The sequence below is a fragment of the Callionymus lyra genome, chromosome 2 (genome assembly GCF_982586985.1).
Source record: "Callionymus lyra chromosome 2, fCalLyr1.hap1.1, whole genome shotgun sequence".
NCBI classification, from domain to species: domain Eukaryota; kingdom Metazoa; phylum Chordata; class Actinopteri; order Syngnathiformes; family Callionymidae; genus Callionymus; species Callionymus lyra.
The window spans coordinates 29,931,219-29,950,756 of record NC_141819.1 but is presented as its reverse complement, the minus strand read 5'-3'; the positions used below and the strand labels follow the sequence as shown (position 1 = coordinate 29,950,756).

The 19,538-nt window shown below is 38.5% G+C and overlaps 2 protein-coding genes across 4 annotated transcripts in view; both read right to left on the bottom strand.

Annotated features, from left to right (window-relative positions):
- Positions 1-748: 748 nt before the first annotated feature.
- Positions 749-5,125, bottom strand: LOC148086437 (ras-related protein Rab-11B-like). The gene is made up of 5 exons (XM_087784560.1): positions 4,969-5,125; positions 3,540-3,735; positions 3,268-3,461; positions 2,701-2,781; positions 749-2,625 (listed from the first exon to the last, which is right to left on the bottom strand). Exons 1-5 carry the CDS (start codon positions 5,006-5,008, stop codon positions 2,480-2,482), a joined length of 657 nt encoding a protein of 218 aa, XP_087640686.1. The 5' UTR covers positions 5,009-5,125; the 3' UTR covers positions 749-2,479.
- Positions 5,126-6,357: 1,232 nt separating this feature from the next.
- The window catches only part of pip5k1ca (phosphatidylinositol-4-phosphate 5-kinase, type I, gamma a), a 34,253-nt gene continuing 21,072 nt past the window's right edge, over positions 6,358-19,538 (bottom strand). The window contains exons 11-18 of one of the 3 annotated variants that reach the window (XM_087784553.1): positions 18,864-18,948; positions 17,869-18,030; positions 17,025-17,166; positions 16,934-16,966; positions 16,637-16,756; positions 13,888-14,143; positions 9,546-9,635; positions 6,358-8,262 (exon numbers count right to left, since the gene is read on the bottom strand). In XM_087784553.1, the coding sequence (XP_087640679.1) occupies positions 8,260-8,262; positions 9,546-9,635; positions 13,888-14,143; positions 16,637-16,756; positions 16,934-16,966; positions 17,025-17,166; positions 17,869-18,030; positions 18,864-18,948 (891 nt within the window). In that variant the 3' untranslated portion in view covers positions 6,358-8,259. Of the gene's footprint in view, positions 8,263-9,034; positions 9,636-13,887; positions 14,144-16,636; positions 16,757-16,933; positions 16,967-17,024; positions 17,167-17,868; positions 18,031-18,863; positions 18,949-19,538 lie in introns of those variants that run through there. The other 2 variants (XM_087784554.1, XM_087784552.1) reach the window with 2 other exon arrangements.

Genomic DNA, 19,538 nt, shown 5'->3' with positions numbered 1-19,538 from the left:
ACTTTCTTTTAACGTCTGGATTTTAAACATCTTAAACTACATCTCACGATCGATCAGTAGATTCTGACGTCACAGGATTTAAACAGAAGCTAGTTTACTGATGATCCTTCACTAGAAGACAGTTCGTTGAAGCCCCGCCCACAATGTCTATTTGGCTCAGTGAGTTAATGTGAAGCTTTGGAGTCTGAAAAATACATTAAATCCTTTGACATCAGAAACTACTGATTGATCTTGAGATGTAGTTTAAGATGTTTAAACTCCAGACGTGATGAATGAAAATATCTAAAATGATGCAGCAGTGATGACGTCACCTGATCGTTTATGCAAGTATGATTAAGATGCTCGGTACTCGTTTGGTTTTGTCTGGTGGCTCTGTTGTGCTGAGTTTAAAAGGCTTCGTTTTAAAAAATAATGAATAATTGAAATTAAAATATAACAAATATTAAATAATTATTACAAATATTGAATAATTAAATGAATTAAATTCTGATGGCACTGATTTACTTCCATACGAACGCAACAATATGAATAAACGTATTCTATTCTATGGCCAATTTAAAGTCAACAACTACCCTCCAGATTATTGGACTGAGGAAGGAAACCCAGGGCGTGATCATACAAACTCGGGAGTTGCCTAAAGCTGTTCTAACTGACAAATGGAATACTTTCCTCATTTGAATGGTTAAAAAATGAACTACAGATAAGCGACGTTGAAGACACAACTTGGTCACCGAAATAACAAAACTAATTTGTAGTTATTTGTTTATTGATGCTTCAGAGTCAATGTTCCAGTGAGCTGTAGTAATAAGCAAACATGAAGATGAATCACTCGTGACGTGTGTTTTGAGTAGCTTCATTTTCCTTCGAAAACATTCTCAGGTTACATTTAAATCCGTCCCCCCGGACGGACGCACTTTGAAATGACAGCAGAGGCCCCTGAAGTGGACCCGGACCAACAGTCTTCGTTACAATTGAGAGGAGAACGTCTTCGTTAAACATGCTGCTGGATAAAAATCACGTGATGTGTTGCATTGAAATGATTGGAAGTGCAAAAGTACAAAGGCTTTCATTTAGCGTCAGCCTGCCGACTCCAGGGAGGAAGTGTGCGCGAGGCTTGTTGGAGGCTGATGCCATCATTGAGCAAACAAATAATTCAGTCACTACAATTTATAACAATATTTTGGTACGTAGCGTTACACATTCGCAGAAGGCCTAGATGGGTCGGGCCAAATATAGCAAAGATGCTCAGCCTTGGATACACATGGAGGAGAGAAACTTAAAACGGATAATGATTGCATCCTTTGGTAACTCTGTGCACAAAGATTAACACACACACACACACACACACACACAAATAAAAATGACAATTTGTTGTGGGGTTCCTGCGTGCCCTTATTAGGTCAGACAGTCACAGCTAGTCTAGATCCAGCTCATGTCAAGTCGCAGGCGTCCAGGACAAAAGTCAACAGTGAAATAGGCAACTAGAAACTCCAGAGATCACATCGGCCCCCCAAACCTTTTCCTTCTCGGGCGGGGCCGAGAGTAGTAAGTCAGTCTGAGGGGGGTCGACGACCCCTCACAGATCCCTCACCCACCCCGCTTACTCAGAGTGGGTGAGTGAGACATACGGGACCGTTATAAGTCGAGCTAGAAGAATCACATTGTCACAGCAAAACCTCCCGATCCATGACGTGGAACCGTTGCACAATCAAGAGAGAGCAGCAAAGAAAAAAGAAACTAAATCAGCGAGAGAGGAATGTCGGAAACATTCAAGACTGTTTCACGCCAGATTCACAGCAGGAGTGACAATCAGATCACAGGTGAGCAGGGACATCGTTGCAGCTTTGACATCCATGAGGAGTTTATTGCCTTCCTTGGATCGTTGACCAAATGTTTTAGAGTCAACCCATAAAGTTAGATGACACTTTGTATCACTAAACTCATAGTGAGCGTCACGGTTTTGCAGCTTGTGTCGACAATACCCAGAAGTGAAATGGTTGAGTATTTGCTATGAAGAGTTATGAAAACAGTGCAGGCAAGTCGGAGTAGAAGGAAATGGAGTTTAGCCATAGTGTCGGTCACAGAGCCGCCAGACATGAAAACATACACCAAACATTTCTGCTCCATGTGCTTTCGTTGACTTGTGCAATATGATGCAGTCGGAGCATTAAAGAACAGACTCAGGGTCAGCGAGTAGACAGTGCGTCGATGTAAACAAGGTCATGAAATCACATGGCAAAAAAACAGAGTCCACCTGTAAGGTGAATCTCAAGTAGTATGTTGTGTCGGTTCTTTTCAGAGATAGTACCCCCCCACCCCACCCTGTGATCTGATCAAAACCAAACTGCTTCCTTAAACCAGGCGTGAACAGAGATTCTGAACTGAAAAAATCTGTAGCCATGAGAGTAAAATGTTGACAGGATAACAAAAAAAAAAAAAGACTTGAAGGTAGGAAGTAAAATAAAGGGGAAATGGAGCATTACAGGTTTTGGCAACAAGGAAGTTTGTTGCCCCGCTGGCCATCCATAGTTGGAGGGACGCTGATGTCTACCACGTTGTTGCCTGGAGAGTCATCGTGTCCAGATCTGTCGGATATTTGCTTCTGAGACACAATGCGGTAAATTTCTGGGAAAAAACGAGTTCACGGTCAAGCGAGTTGCTGTGAAATACACACGGTGTTGAGTGGAATATTTGTGGTACCTGTAAGAATGTTCTTAAAGGCCTCTTCAACGTTAGTGGAGTCCAGTGCTGAGGTTTCAATAAACGACAGAGCGTTTTTCTCTACAAGAGAGGAGGAAAATTCAATTATCTCCACAAATAACCATTATCAGCTAAATCAGTTTCTGGTCACTGTATGATCCCGTGGCTGAGTTCCGCAATAAAAATGAGCTCGTCAATAAAAACGTATCTTATTGCTCAACTCAGGCCTATTTAGTAGCTTCACCCATCTTTAGAGTTACACACTAACCAGACATTTACGAGTGCATTACAATAAAAGGTTAAGGAGAAGCAGCTCTTCTACTTCCCATCATGCAAATCTTGGGTTAGCACTTCAAAGCAGAATTTAAAACACATTTTGGTGTAAAATATTTATGCAATTCATTTCTGACGTTAATTTATTTTAGTTGTGTATTACTATTTATCCACTATTTAACCAATGTTTCCTTCAAGAAAGTTCTTAATAGCTGCCTGGAAATACAATCATTTATATAAAGCAAGGCGACTATAAATACAAAGAGTTCCACGCGAGACTGTGGGAGGAGTTACCTGAAAAGGCCCGGGCTTCATCGGTGGGCACAGCTCTGAGGTGACGAAGATCACTCTTGTTCCCCACCAGCATGATGACAATGTTGTTGTCGGCGTGATCCCTCAGCTCCTTCAGCCAGCGCTCCACATTCTCGTACGTTAAGTGCTTTGCGATATCATAAACTAGAAGAGCTCCGACAGCGCCGCGGTAATACCTGGTTTTAAACAAAACCATCATACATTTTAAACAATCACTTCACAGAACATCACTTTAGACCAACAAACCAACTCACGCTGAGGTGATGGCTCTGTAGCGCTCCTGTCCAGCAGTGTCCCAGATCTGAGCCTTGATGGTCTTCCCGTCCACCTGGATGCTGCGAGTAGCAAACTCTACCCCGATGGTGCTTTTACTCTCCAAGTTAAACTCATTTCTCGTGAAGCGGGACAACAGGTTACTCTTCCCGACTCCCGAGTCTCCGATGAGAACAACTACAGAAAAACAAACGCCATAAAACAAACATTAGACTGTTTATTTCATTTATGATACAGAATAAAAATGACTTTTTTTAACCACCTTATTATTGCTCCTCAATAAACTAAGGGAAGAGCACATTTGACACTTCCTTAAAGAGCTCCAACAATCATTGAAAATGTTATTTTCATTTGATTTTGTTTGCTTTATTCATTGAAATTAAATGCAACTTAGTTTCAATAGTTGAATTTGCTCTCTCGCGTCTCTTTATTGTCTGGGTGTGACCAGGGAACTGTACTATCTGAAGTCATTACAATAGTTACATGTACAGATCAGGGGTGGCGGGTTAGATTCCCTCAGGGGCCACATTTATACAGTTACAATCGTAAGGGGTATTGAGAAAAAAGAAGGCAATCAGAGCTTTAATATGATCAAAAAATGAAAAAAGGACATAATTAAATGTAAAAGATTAATCAAATAAAAACGTAAGTAATTAAGTAAGTATTTATTTTATTAGTAAAGCATCTTCTTCCAGACCAGGGTCACAAAGCGCTTAAACCACAAAGCAATACACAGTTAAGATACACTTCATTAATTCATAAAATAAACCTACTGTGGCCACTTTATTTATTGTGCGACATTTCATTTAGAAATATGATATTAAAACACAATTTTCAAACGTATTCCTCCCCCAAAAAAGGACAGATACAAGAACAGAACAAAGATCGTTAAAGACTCGTTCGCTAGAGTTGATCATTCTTTTAGTTGTACTGTGACATCTTTAGGGCCGAATAAACGAGTCAGAGGGCCGTACTTTTGCCTGTCTGGTGTCGCTCGACACAGAACGTTCTGCACTTGTTACGCGTTCAAAATACACATTTTAAGTTCGTCGTCTACAGAATCCAGAGAGATACGATGTTTTTCTCATGAACAGATGACAGTAAACGTAAGAGCTTAGGCAACAACAGCATGCTAACTCTTACATGCTAACTCGTTAGCATTGCACCTCCAGGTCAGGTCGGATATAAACCACAGCAGTCACAGGTATCACGACGGTGGAATAAAACTACAAAGCAGTTTAAACATGAATTTATGACTGTAAGACTTTTGTCGACATTGATATTATTCCTATGAACGACTAAGCTACAGCTAGAGCTAACGTTAGCATCTCCGTTAGCCTCGTTCACTTCCCCTGTCAACATGAACTGCTTACACACGACATGTCAACACAAACACACGTCAACACGTACCTTTAAACAAATAATCGTATTCGTCGTCGCGGGTCCCCATCGTCGACGGTGAATTCAAGCAGTTTTTGTCAAATAATACTTTGGGAGCAACAACAACAATCTCCAATCTGTGCTAGACACGTCCTGGGACCGAGCACGTGAGCCTAGGAACGGGAGGTTTGGACCAATGGGATGAAGAGGCGGCTTGACTGGCAGCGCCCGCGTCCAATCGTATTCCAAGCTGGAGCCTAATGACGTAATGTTGAACTTTGACGCCCAATAGTGCGAGTTTGGTCTTTTTCTGCAGTAAAGAGTGACGTCGAGGATCCTGTTGTCATCTCAGTTGAAGAAGATTCAACCAACGACCGTCAGATGTTCAAATACAACAACGAGAGCCAACGTCAGCGGATATACATCGCATATTATAACGATTCTAGTTTGAGTGACAGTCGATCTGGTCCCGCCCACGTCAACCGGAACACTCTTTATTTATTTATATTATTTCTCGCAGGTATAGTAACGACTATAGCATGTTTGATTCTACATTTTATTTTAAGAAATAAAGAAATGTCTCATATTATTTATTTTGTTTACGAATAAAAGACATACATAATGTATACATATACAAAAATAGAATAAAAAATACAACTAAAGAAATAATAGATTGAAAATAAAATTAAAAGAATGAAAGGAAGCAAGAGCTATGTTTTTTTATTGAGCTTATATTAAGCAAAACATTTTTTTAACCTATGAACTAAAAAGAATAAACAAAAAACATCTTCGTAGATAAAAGAACAAAGGAATTGTTTTCATGAATCTATTCATATGGATAAACCATTTCCCAATAATGATGAATGTGTTGTTTTATTCATTGTTCTAACAACACACAGGACCTTATATAGAACCATGGAACTAACCTGTCAGGGAAATCGTCAAGTAACAATCGCAATTTTACCATCATAAAATAAATGTTCTGTAAATGTTCATTATTCTTATCACAAAAAACTTTAGACTTTTTTTTCCAAAACCAAAGTAAAAAAGTTTTCTCAATGACGACGTGACACATTTCAGGTTAATCATAACTACTAATAAATGAATAAAAATAATGATATTTCATAAAACACCGCAAGAACAAATGAAACCTAAACAGACATCAATTCATAGAACTGCTTTATTTTCTATTAATTCTGACCGAATCCAAACACACACATACCGCCATCTATTCATTCCCCAGAATAAATAGATGAATATACACAGATATACATAAATACACATGTTTGATATGCATATTCAGTTCTAAGGTCATGCTGTTTTGTAAAGGACTCTCCCTATCGGGCACACGGCGATTGGAAAACACGTACACAAACACAGCTGGGAGAATCTTGTTTTCAATAACACTTAAGTCCACAATTCTTTTTTTTTAAGGTTCCACAGAGAAACAGCCGTGGTTTACAGACCAGAATATTACAGCAGCGGCTCCTCCAACGACACACTGAAGAATATGATACAGTCACTTATGTAGATTGCAGTTATTTTTCTTGCCCAGCAGCAAAAATAAAACCAAATAAAAATAATATTCTTTGATTCAAATGGAAAATATATTTGTATATCTTTATATATGTATTTATAAATTTATGTACACATTCTCAGGAGCACGACTAAAAGGTGAAAAAAAAAGTGAAAAATCGGGGGGAAAAAACAGGCCTATGTGTACATTTCTTCATAAGGCAGTTCAACTCAAGAAGCTACGACTGTACAAAATATTGCTGCTATGGTCTCCATCAGATAAATGACAGAAAACTGATTACAACTGGCCACAGCACATGATGGGAGGAGTCACATGACCTCCGCTTCACAGAAACACACATAGAAACACACCATCAACTCCAGAAAGAAACAAAAAAACAAAAAAAACAACTTTCTGTAGTTCCATAAAATCTTTTTTGTTGCAAGAGTTCAAGCATGTCAGAGATTCACAGAGAACAGTAAACACAGACTCAACAAAGTCATCCACTTCAACACACTTGATCCCAAAATAAATCACATGTATGTTCGAAGGGAACTCAACCGTGTGAGTTCATTTGGCAGATATGTCTCCCCTCCTCTCTCGGGTCCCTGTCACTAACACTCCACTCGTGTGACCACACAGCGGCGTACTAAGAAATTCTGTGGCGTGAAGATGACCAGCAAGAGTCGACTGATGATGATGATGATGGTGCGACGGTGAGATGCAAGGAAACATGAGGTGGTGCCGTCACACACTTCTATCATCATGAGCCGCTCCTTCTGCAGAGAAACATGTTTTCTTATTTTATAAAAGCATGAAAGTTGTTACTAATGATGTAAGGATCTGCCCTAATTTACCTTTTTATTTATACCTAAGTAATTTTACTCTAAAGGCTAATCCGTGTAACGAGAGTCTAACATTTTATTTACAGCAACAGGAGGATTAAACTCATGAATCCGTCTTTGGATCATAATCAAATAAAAGTGTGAAAAAAAACCTTGAAAAAACCCATTTATAAATAAAAAGCTTACAGTAATAATAAAAAAATGAATAAAAAAGGGAATATTGTAATAAATATAAAACTTACACGAAAGGTAATCGATAAAAGATCTCTTTAAATATATATATCCAAATAACTACTCTCTCTTTATTACTACTTTATGTTACTACTATACAAGTGTTAACCTCAGGGAAATGTGACTTTTATGTTTGGATTTATCATCAGCTCTCGCTGCACTAAACTGTGTTTTAATTGTTACTGTGCGCAGCTAAAAAGCTGGACTAGTGTTGGGATCAGATTTCATTTCAATTTATTTCACATATTCCGGTTCATGAGGATGTTTTTTTTAGTAGAAAAAATAAATTACAAGAAAAAAATACTTACGTTTAAATAATCAAACGTGTTTTTTTTGTAACGGAGCAGCTGTGTTTAGGCACAAACAAACATGAGGAATCGTTACTTAACATTTGCTCGGTTACATTAAAAAAGATATTGAACGTGTGATTCAGGCTTCAGATGTTGACGACAGGAACGGTGAGACTCCGTCAGAACCATGAATATGTGAAATACCTGTGGCGTCATCACGACATACAACCTAATAGTACAGAAGCTATAGAGTCGACCGTTCAACACCAGCAGACCTCACTGTGTTCCTCTCCTCCGTCCAGCACTCAAGTTACATTTCCCTTTCATATCTAAGATTTGGGGGGCCTGACGGAGACCCTTCTTCCCGCCGAGCTCTGGACTTAAGACTGACGACTCCTCTCCACTGAGACGATGGCTCTTCACTCTCGCTCCCTCGGGTTTACTGTCGGAGGAAAAAGAAAAGCTGGAGTCAGTCGTAAGAAGTTTGAAGCTCGAGAAAAAGAGACGAGAAAACAAAAGTTAGACCAACACTGAGCAAAAAAACATTTAGTAAAGAAAGTCACAGATCAGTGAGATCTACTGTGAAACTTAACTGAATGTTTTCTATGTTTGGGTCAGTCTTTCAAAATAATCTTTATAAAATGATGAAGTCTATAGCTCCAGAAAACTCTTTCTCTCATTATGACTCCTCCCACTCTGCACATGCACTATTTCATCCTCTTGAGCATCCAGAGTAGAATCACTAACATCTTTAATGGTATTCTGACTATATGGAAGTATATCAGTGCCTGCAGAATATTAATTTAATTTAACATTTTAAATTTTTCTATTTTTAGTTTTTTAAACATTTCATATAAGGTTGAATGTTTTTATTGAATAAAAAAAGCATAAGAATGTCTTATTTTCAATGTATTTTTCTTAGACTTAGAGTTCGGTAATCTAACAGCAACAATTACATTTTTCTAAACTCAATATTATTGAATTCCTAGCCTTTTAAACTCTATAAAAATGTCACTCTAAAAGTAAACTACGAATTGAAAAACATTACATTTGGAATTTTTTGTTTGAACTATTATATAATATCAAATTAAGTGCAAGTTGTTATGAAAATGTTTGGATTTTTTAAAATTAAATTATTTAAATAAATAAATGTTAAAAAAAACATAATTCAATAATAAAATGGCAACATTTGAAATGTTAAAGTGAACTGCTGTGATGCACTTGTTATTAATTAATTCAATATTGAAACTTTATAATTATCATTGTTCATGTATTGCTCTGCCGTAATATTGTCATCCTTGACAGTCGTTCCATGACAATACAAATTCTTCAATCCTTGATCCACACGTTCTAACTTCCTCGATTAATGAAGGAAGTGTAACTGCTGACTCATGGCAAAAGATACTACATCATAAAGGGTTGAATCATCTCTGGTGTTTGCAGTGGTCAGCACCTTTTTAATGACTGAACTAATCCTCACAAATATCTTTAGTTAATATCAGTGGAATTCTGGCGTGATGTGTGATCAGCAGCTTGTTGTTGGAGGGACACGGGATGGTTGGTCGTGGACTAAATGGTCTCGGACCATTTCCACCCATTGGTCGATGAGGCATGAATGAGGCGGGACTCGGGACAGTAATGAACCATCTGACCCAGGGTTACCTACGTCGAGCAGAGGCTGGTCCTGTACTTTTTAGCATTTTTAGTCTGACGCTTCTCACTTACTGTCTCTCCTTCCCAATCCCCATCTGGCAGGGCCTTAGACTCTGAGCCATAGTGTAGCGGAGAGTACACCCAGGTCCTGTCCTCTGGAGGCTGTTTTTACACACCGAGCACAGCAGAGGGCGCCAGAGGGACAGAGGAAAGGCCAGAGCCACAGAGAGAAGCAGCAGGAGCAGGCAGCAGGACGACAGGAGAAGAGAAGACAAGACAGGAAATGAAAATTAGGGATGCATTAAAGGAGGAAATGTCGCTGAGACACAGAAAGTGAAGTTTAAAAATGCCGAGTCCAAATGTGAGTTAGCGGAAACATGGATGTTTGTCAATCCTGCGGATGGTCCGGCTCTCCTGCGCGACACGGAAAACATATGAAGCGAGGGAAGAGTCCTTCCTTATGTGGAACAAGGGAGGATGAAAGAAGCGAGGAAGGGGGGGTTGCAGTGAAGGTGGCGATGGGAGCCAGGATGCTGGCGGTCTTTCGGGGACACACTAGAAGCATCCTCAGTTAACACTGAACACCAAGAGATGTTGCCTTTATCCTTCCAACAAACATGCGTGACATCAGTGGAACTGCTGCTCCCTCCACCTCTCATGCTTGAATTGATCCTTCAGCTGCTAGATGAAGTCCTCACACATCTCACATGTTTCCACTAACAATTTACACCCGCTGGAACAGAAATACGTCAAATAAGATCAGTCCAGGTATTTCAATCATACAAGTGTAATGGCTGGAAGAATGAACATGAAGCTCAGCAGTTTTTTCCAGTCAGCAAAGGTCAATGGATGTAAGAGAAAACATGATTATGAAGCATAGCGTCTATAGCAGTATCAGTATCAGTGCCATCAGTATATTGAATTTAACATTTCAAATGTTTACATTTAAAAAAAAACAACAATTCAATATTTTCTTTGTTATCAACGGTTTAATTAGTTTCTTTTGATTGGATTCTGATAAAAAGCACATTTTTAATATTTAGAGTTTAATATTCTAATTCCAATAATTCAAAATAAATCTTCTTAATTTACCTAATACTGGCACCACCAAAATAGCAAAAGAGTACAGAGCTAGGTCACGTGATCATCTTTGTATGGCATGATTGGCTAAAAGTTCAATCAGTAGCTCAGTACTCCTTTGGTTTTGTCTGGTGGACCTGTGATACCTAAATTTTGATATAATTAACTTAAAAAGCTACGAATAAAGAAATGTTGGATTTTTAAATTATTTTTTTGTTAATTATTATTGGAATAAGAATATTTAATAAAATTATAAATATAGAAATAATTCTCTTGAAAAAACAACATTTCAATATAGAAAGTTCAAAGTTTGAACATTTTAAATGTTAAATTCAACAATTAAATATTCTGATGACACTGATATATTTCCACAGTCCCCCTGACAAAGTGGTGTCAACCTGTCTAACTGTTAACACACTTTTCTTAGGAACAGAAAGACGTTGTAAGATGAACAAAAATTAAGAGAGGCTGACTTGGAACTCTACACTGAACACAGTAAAAAATAATAAAGGGTTTATTTCAAATGAATGGGTGCTGATGTGTCAAACAAACTCAACCTGTCCCTCCCTCTGCCCCTGTCATTCATTAGAAAAAGTGAGTGCATTGATAACCCTCCTAAACAGAGGGAGGTTTTTGAATTAAAATGTAGCTAACGCACGCTTTGAAGCTCACCTACCCCACCTTTGAACACACTCCATAAAACCCTTAAAACCATTTACAGAATATATTGTATAAAAGAAAAGATGTTGAAATCTTAATGACACAAAAAAGACTGAATCTAGAAACGTCTAAATGGTTCTACAAATTATTTTGCAATCAACATAAAGACGGTTTGACAACAACTCACAGTCAACACGTCAACACAACAGTGGACTAACCCTAGTCTACACTAGGACAGACACAGCCTGAGACTTACAGACGGACTCGACTTGCATTTCCTCCGCTGTCGGACGGGAGAGACCACCCAAGTCCTCCCATCAGGAAACTGACCGTCACATCAGCAGAGCAAGAACAGAAGGTGTGAAAGGTATATTTGGAAAAATGTGAGAAAACATGCTGAAAGAAGACATGCTGGGGTGAAAATGAAAAATGATTCACAACCACGAGCCATAAGATAATGACCAGCTGGCTTACAGTTTACTATTGCTTTGTTTGTGGGTTGCAGCACCAACAAACCGATCCAAGCAAGGTCAACTTTTATCTTTTATCCTTCTTGAACCTCCATTTATTTGACAAGATCATACACATGCCGTCAACTTTCTGGGTAACAAGAGTAACATTGTTGTTAGCTTCATCTATGAGTGGTCATAATGTTATGGCTGATGAGTCAAAGACGAACTGTTTAAGAGGTGAATCATTGAGAAATAATATTGAGGGAAGATTCTTGACTTAACTTTAACAAACCTTAACTTAAATAAATGAGATTCTGTTCTGTAATATTTTGAATCAATTGTAGCAGATTTATATGAAATGATGATTAAAGTCCACTTCCTGGATCAGAGTTAGAACTTTTTCAAATATATTTTAGGTCTCAAAAAAAAACTATCCTTTTGTATTTTTTAGTATTAAAAAACGGTTATGATTTCTTTTTATGGAGACAGTCATACTTGAATCTACATATAAATAGATTAGATTAATTTTGTTTTTTCATTCTATCTAATCTTATTTTTATGGGCGTCGAGGGAAATGAGATGAGATCCGGACAACAACAACAACAACAAACACAAACACGAGAGCTCTAATGCTCTAATATCACATAATAGGATTCTAATATAAATGATGGAATATCATTTCAAATATGGTTCCTGCAGGTCTCCTGAGGGAGGCAGAAACAATCGCTGGAGTAAAAAGGAACCTCTATGATAACAAGCACAGACCGGGATGAAAACAAAAAACAAAGTGAGAGGAATGTTGATTCATGAGGCGGCTTTGAAATGGGATCTGAAGTCTGATGTTGGTGTCCAGAGAGACTCTACCTGAGGGAGCTCGCCACGTTACAAGCCTTCGTGACAACACACACCTAATACACAATAATGGGATTTGTGACTTCTAGGCTTTCTCCAAACAGGCGGAATAAAGTGACACAATTTGTGGGTGTACCAGTGAGACTGTTTGACTTTAATCTGTGTTTTGTTTCCCTGACCGGAGCGAGCGTCCGAGCAGTGTGTGTGTGATACACGTGTGGTCTGATCTACCTGCTAAAAGAGTCATGAAAATGAAGCCGGATCTGATTCAAAGGTGTCGGAACAAAGACAAGCCTTGTGTAACGTAACATAAGAGGGGATGTAGACACAGTCAGTGAGGCTCTGGCTTCACTGCCTCGTGCAACGTCAGGTCTCTTATGCAACTAGAAAACATTCCTCAAATCAAATTTGAACATTTGAACATCGCTCTTAAGGCAGATTTTCATTTAACCATTTTGAATATTGAGTCAACCTCACCATAAACACACTGTGTTACACGTACTTTCATTGATTCAGAGGACGAGAAACAATAATAAAACACGATATTCAAAATAATTGAATCTTAAAATATTAATAAATGTGAGATGGAAAAAATATGTCAAATAAATAATTGTGTAGCGAATGTATGAAACTGCATTGATATCATCCTTTGTTGCTAAATGCATGACGAAAAACTATTTGAAATGTCAGTGACCAGTTTTCCCAAAGTAAAGCACAATTTAAATTTAAAAAATAATTATAGTTTTAAGTGTCAAATCAACAGTGGTTATCTGAAGACACTTGGTGAGGAAAAACGTACTTTTAACAGGCAAAAACCTCAAGCAGAACCAGACTCAGTGAGAAACTGCCTCCAGCTGTGACTATCACAGCAACATTCCTCCTTCAATATCAATTATTAAAATGAAAAAAACTTTAAAAAAGGTTTAATCGGCATAAGACGATAATTCCAACAATCCCTTTTTTCTCATGTTGTTCCTATTCTGTCCTTTGAGGCAATTTCTGAACCAGACAAATGTTACAGTATAAAATGGTTGAATAAAGAAACAATGTATATATTTAAGAAAAGATTGTTTTTGTAGAACGAATCCTATTGCCATAAAAGGTCATCATACACGGAAAAACATGTATTTTGAAGCCTCCAGAGACTGTGTGAAAAAGACTAGAATAGTGTTCAGAGAGTGTAGTTTCACAGTCGTGTATCACAGCAACCCCCTCCCTGCTTATGTCCAACACTTTACACTGTGGTTACCAGCTCACCCTCCACTCCCTGTGGATGCTGCTGCAGAAGACACATCTGACCACTTACTTCGGATCCTTCTACACATCTGGATGAATCCATAGTGAAGGTGAGGACAGGTGTGTGTACTTACAAAGTAAATGTCTGTGATTGGCACGTCATCTTCGTCGTCCACCGACGCCTGGCTGGTGCAGGCCGAGCCCGACACCTGACTGCTTCTGTCCGCTTCTCCCGCCGACAACTTGGGGCTTGACGGGGCTTGGTCTGCTGCAGCGGGAGACGAGGGGTCCGTCGCAGCGGGTGAGGATGATGGAGGGGCTTCGAGGGCCGACGAAGAAGCAGAGGGCGCCGCCTCTGCATCCGGAGGCTCAGAACTGGCCTGGACCTCGCTGTTGAAAAGACAACAATTGAAAGCACCTGCAGACGCACACTTGCCTGCTAACTATAGAGAGCTGGACACACACACACACACACACACGGTGTAGAAAAACAGCCTGAGCAGCAGCTGTGTGTGGGTGTTAAGTGGTGAGAGTCCGAGCTCAATACCAGCGAGCTCGTGCTGCCACAATCATTTATTGTCCCCGCACAGATGATCGGCTATTAGAGGGGATTACGGAGCTCCCACTGTGGAGTCTCTGCCTCTGTTCAGTCACCCGTCCAGAGTGGAAGGGGGTCCACTGAACACCTTTTAGAGCAACAGATGAAAGTCTTCACAATCACATGAAAGACCTTCAGTTTTTATGTTGCTTTTTCTATGGAGCCCCTAAGGGAACATGGAAGAAAAATCAATTTGTTTTATTGAATAATTAGTCAATCATGTGACGACATAGAAGCACTGGCCCGTTAATTCATCATGACGATTACAAAGCAAAGTTAGGATTTTAGATATTTGTAACAGAGGTTTTACTTGCTTTAGAAGTAAAAGCTCAGTGCTCGGATTAGTCTGGTAAACTGGCACTATTATACTAACATTTACATATTGAATTTGAAAGGCTACGAAATTAAATATAGAATTTATAAAATGGATTTTTGTATTATTAGAATAAGAATATTAAACTTGATGCATAAAACAAAATTAGCTCATTTTATTATTGAAGATATTCAACTTTAAAGACATTTAATGATATAAAACAAGATCAACCTTACAACATACAAATGATTGAATTTAATAAATAAAATGCAATGCTTAAAAGAACTCAACAATATTTAAATAAAAACAAAGTTTCACATTTAAAATGTTAAATTGAACTATTCAATATTGTGATGGCACTGATATACTTCCATAAAAACCCAAAGTGTTCAACATCTTGCATTATTGCTTTGATCATTTGATTTGAAATCTCGCCAGAGAACGTGACTTTTACTCGAGTGGCATATTTCTGCCTCCACAGGTCGAGGTCTAGTGCACTCAGGTCATTTAGAGTCTCGTCATTGTCTGCCATTGCCACCCCCTCCTCGTTCTCTGATCCTTCCAGACTCTCGGGTCATTTGTCTCGCCACCGCCTTCTCTGCCTCAGATCCAATCATCCGCATGGTTGACCCTCACGGCCGCGCCCTGATCTTCAGTAACCCTCGCTGTAAACCAGACCCTTCTTGTCACCTTCACAGCTTGCTTTTTCTGTGCATTATTCACATTCACTTTCACTAATTTATGAGTTTTCTTTTGTTGCGTAAATGCAGATTAACTAAAACACCATTATTTTAGAGATAATGTGGGAGTTTCCCTGTCCTTAAACCCAGCCTCAGGCTCTCTGTCCCACTGCCCTACATCCACTGTCTAGACCCCCTTAGAGGAACCCACACACAAGGCAAACCTACGCAGTGTTTTCTCTCATAATCCTCATCAACATGATGCAGCATTGTCTGATAATCTGGACCCGATGGACTGAAATGGGTCAATGTGATTTTCTGATCTCATCAAACAGCTGATCAGGTGAGACTAGTGGTTATTTATAGCAGCACATCAACCACAGTCTCGCAGATCTTTGTAGGTTAATGGAGGACTTTCATGCCCTACCCTGGGTTGGGGTCAAATTTTGGACAATCTGATTCAAATCAATTTTTTGTAACAGGACATTTTGAAGCACAGTTTAATGATTTTTGGCAAGTTTATTCTCAGAGGAGAGTTTAGGAATGTCATAAACGACCAATTTGTTTTATTTCTGTCAAATATTAGAACAATTTATTTCTTTGTCATTGGAGCTGTTTAAACAATCTTCAACAACAATTATATGTATACAGGCAGCACACCGTTCTCTGTGCCATTCCAAGGAGCCCAATATTATTGCTACAGTTATTATTATTGTTTTATTATTTTTAGCATTCTTTGCACAGTATGTTTAATCTAATATTTTCTTATGTTTAATCTTTTTCTTTTCTCGCTACTGTGAAATAGTCAATTTCCCCACTTAGGGAAGAATAAAATCTTATCTTAAGTGAAAGCTCAGCCAGAATTCAAATCTCATTCACAGAAAATACAATTAAATATATTATCACAGCACAAAAGTATTTATAAATCTCAGTTAAAATGTTTGTCAAAAGATTACAGATTAATTTCTGCCAAATATTTTTCCGTCATTTCATAAATGTTTGACTGAGTAATAGCTGTGTTTTAATTTTTGTAAGTAACTGGGTAGTATGTAATATATACAATCTTCCAGCTGAAATGATAAACTCTATCGTTTACTATGTTTTACAATTTAATCTATGAAGTGGTGGAATTTTTTAGGCTGTTTTGTAGGACTGAACATAGTTTGTGAAGCTAAAATGAATCACATTCTGACTCATTTTCGTCAAACATTAGTACAGATAGATAATTAGTGATTGAATAAAAATATAATTTTTGGGCTGGTCAGTCATCTGGATGTGCTGAAAGTGTATACCTGGTCAGAGGTGACATTTGGGGAACAGAGAAGTTGGGCTCGCTGTCGGGTCTCTTCAGTTCTACTTCCACGGTGATGGTCTGCTGATCCTCCTCTCGCACACGCAGCTCCTCCTGGGTCCTACAGCAAACACACGCAGAGGAAATGAAACACACAACCCATAGTGGGAAACAAACACTGAGCCTGTTCATGCAACACGTTGGTCAACAGACCGCCGCCCCCTTCCATCACACACCACACCCACACATGCTGTGAAAACATCATCCAGAATTTTCCAAAAGAAGTTCATGAGCTCACCTTCCATCATGGGTGAGAGACTGAGTGTGTCGCCTGTTAGCAGAAAACCACGTCAGACAAATATGGCTTTATTATTATTAACGCTGTTTACCTGTAGCGTGGATGATCAGAGGTGTCACACGGGGATCTTTCAGGGATGGACAGGGAGGTCGTAGAGGACAGGGTGGTGGCAATAGATGCTGTTGTGGCTTCTTCAAAAGATGGAGGAGTGCAGGGAAGGAGATCTGCTCGTCCTGAGAGAGAGAAAGTCAATTATCCTTCAACCAGAAGTGCCAGACCAGTAACACACTTTATCATAACAAAATGTCTGTTAATTTTTTTATTTAGCCATTTTATTTTATTAATACATTTGCACAAGATTGTATTTTTTAAATCAAGATTGGTTTTGTATCTTGTTTTTTTTTTTATCAAGATTGTATTTTTGTATAATGCATGTTATCTAGATTGCATTTTGGTATCTGGTATTTTATTAAGATTTTATTTTTTAATTTGTATTTTATCAAGATTGTATGCTTCTATTATGTATTTCATCAAGATAGATTTAGTATTTTATTAAGATTTTATTTTTTAATTTGTATTTTATCAAGATTGTATGCTTCTATTATGTATTTCATCAAGATAGATTTGGTATTTTATTAAGATTTTATTTTTGTAACATGTATTTTATCAATATTATTGATGTATTTTGTATTATATCAAGATTTTATTTTTGTAGTTAAATGAAATTTACTTTTTGTTTTGGATCGATTTTTTTTCTACATCTGTGCACATTGATAAGTCTCTTCTTCCTTGCTTTTTATCTTTGAAAACAGATAATGCTAGGAAAGTGAATGTCTCTGTGGGAGATTAAGAAAGTATCTATCTATTCATGTCTAAAACGACCTGCTCTCAGTGGGCTTGACGTCATATGGTATAACAGTAATAGGCGGTTTCACCTTCGTCCTCCAGTGTCGGGAAGCTGCGAGCTCCTCTCAGGTCGTAAATATTCTCATCTCTCTCCGACGGCAGCTGGCAGGCTGACCAGGCAGCTCCGGGTCCGATGCACTTGGTGACCGTCAGTGACACGCGGCCCTTCTTGGATGGAGACGATTTCAAAGCTGAGGAGATAATAGAAAGGATTTAGAGAAATCCAAATAAAATGACCTGAATGTAAATCAACGTGTTCATTTGCTAAAACACTTATAAAGTCAATTATTCTGAATAGATAATTTCCTTAAGCGCCACATTATCTACTAAGACTGAGCAATAATACAGGGTGTCCTTGAACATTTGACATCATTTGTCTGGCCAACCATTTGAGAAATGTGTTGAAATTAGCTCAAATTCTCTGCTGTTAAAAATTGGAGGTGGAGATGAGCGGTATTGATGATGTGTGGTGAGAACCCTCAGTGCATGACCAATCACAGCAAAGTGGGTGTGGTTATGGTAAACAAGCTTCAATCTCCAGAAAACCTAATTTCAATGTGATTATTTCAATTAAAAGAGAATTATGTACAAACACACAAACTGATGAGTACACTAGAGGTCCAGGATCTTTTTGAGATAAACTTAAATTTAACACATTATAGTTGATCTTCAATTCAAGATCTGTTTCTACACATTCTGTGACAAAATGTTTGGTTATTTTGACATAAATTGCCAACATTATTGGCCTGCAAAAGTATTTAATTATTTGGGGGACAACCTAGTTTGATGTTAAGACTTAATACACTATTATATTGAAAGGAAATAAATATTAAATGTTAAGCTGTTAGCAGTGATGAAAAACAGCTATAGAAGGTTCTGATAATGCGTCTCCTGCTCCTGGTTCTTCCAGGCATAACAATAAAGATAGTGTAATAACTCGGGTGACATTTGAGTCTGTGTCTAGTCCTCCTGCAGCAGCTCTGGTGTCCATGTAAGGCAAAGATGTAATGCTGTAGGAACTTACAGGAGCTCTTTCTGAAAACAGTGCTGCTCATGAACTTGAAGAACCTGTCGGCATAGAAGCCGGGTCGGTGCACTGACACGGTGTCCTGCGAGACAGAAGCAGAGATTAATGAGGAATTAGATTAAAAAGGGTGGCCTATTTTGGTCATTCTTTTCCGGGTCACAACATGAGGTGGAACACCCGCCATCAGACCTCATCAAGCATGTTGAAGTAGACGTAACGTGAACCCCAAAAATACACTTCATTTCACACTCCATCATGACTAACGTCCGTGACTTCATCAGACTGAAGCAACTGTATGTAAGAAGCTCATCATCGTCAGCGATGAGTCACAGGAGGCAGTGATGGAGCTGCTCTCCCACACACATGATGCCGAGAGAGTACGATGACAGACAGTCACAGAAAGTTGGTTGTAACTCAAAAGTCGACTGGAGGATGTACTGATTGAATCACTTCGTCAGACGAGAATCAAGTGCTGAAAGGTTGGGTTAAAAATAACACACCTGCGTCTCACTGAGTGATGTAATGCTACTTTGTTTTGATGTTTGCATTATTGTAAGTCAGGGAATACAAATTATTTAACACTCTTGTTTCTCTATTTAAGCAAGATGGACCACACGTTAACCCAAAAATACTAACAATAGAAAAGTAAATGTATAAACAGTAACTTTACAA

What these genes read in the sequence shown, in the direction of transcription:
- LOC148086437 (XM_087784560.1), bottom strand. Translation starts at nt 5,008, where the DNA reads ATGGGGACCCGCGACGACGAATACGATTATTTGTTTAAAG. An exon ending in TACAGAGCCATCACCTCAGC is followed by an intron (nt 3,462 to 3,539) that starts GTGAGTTGGTTT and finishes GTTTAAAACCAG; the next exon opens with GTATTACCGCGGCGCTGTCG. An exon ending in TGAAGCCCGGGCCTTTTCAG is followed by an intron (nt 2,782 to 3,267) that starts GTAACTCCTCCC and finishes CCTCTCTTGTAG; the next exon opens with AGAAAAACGCTCTGTCGTTT.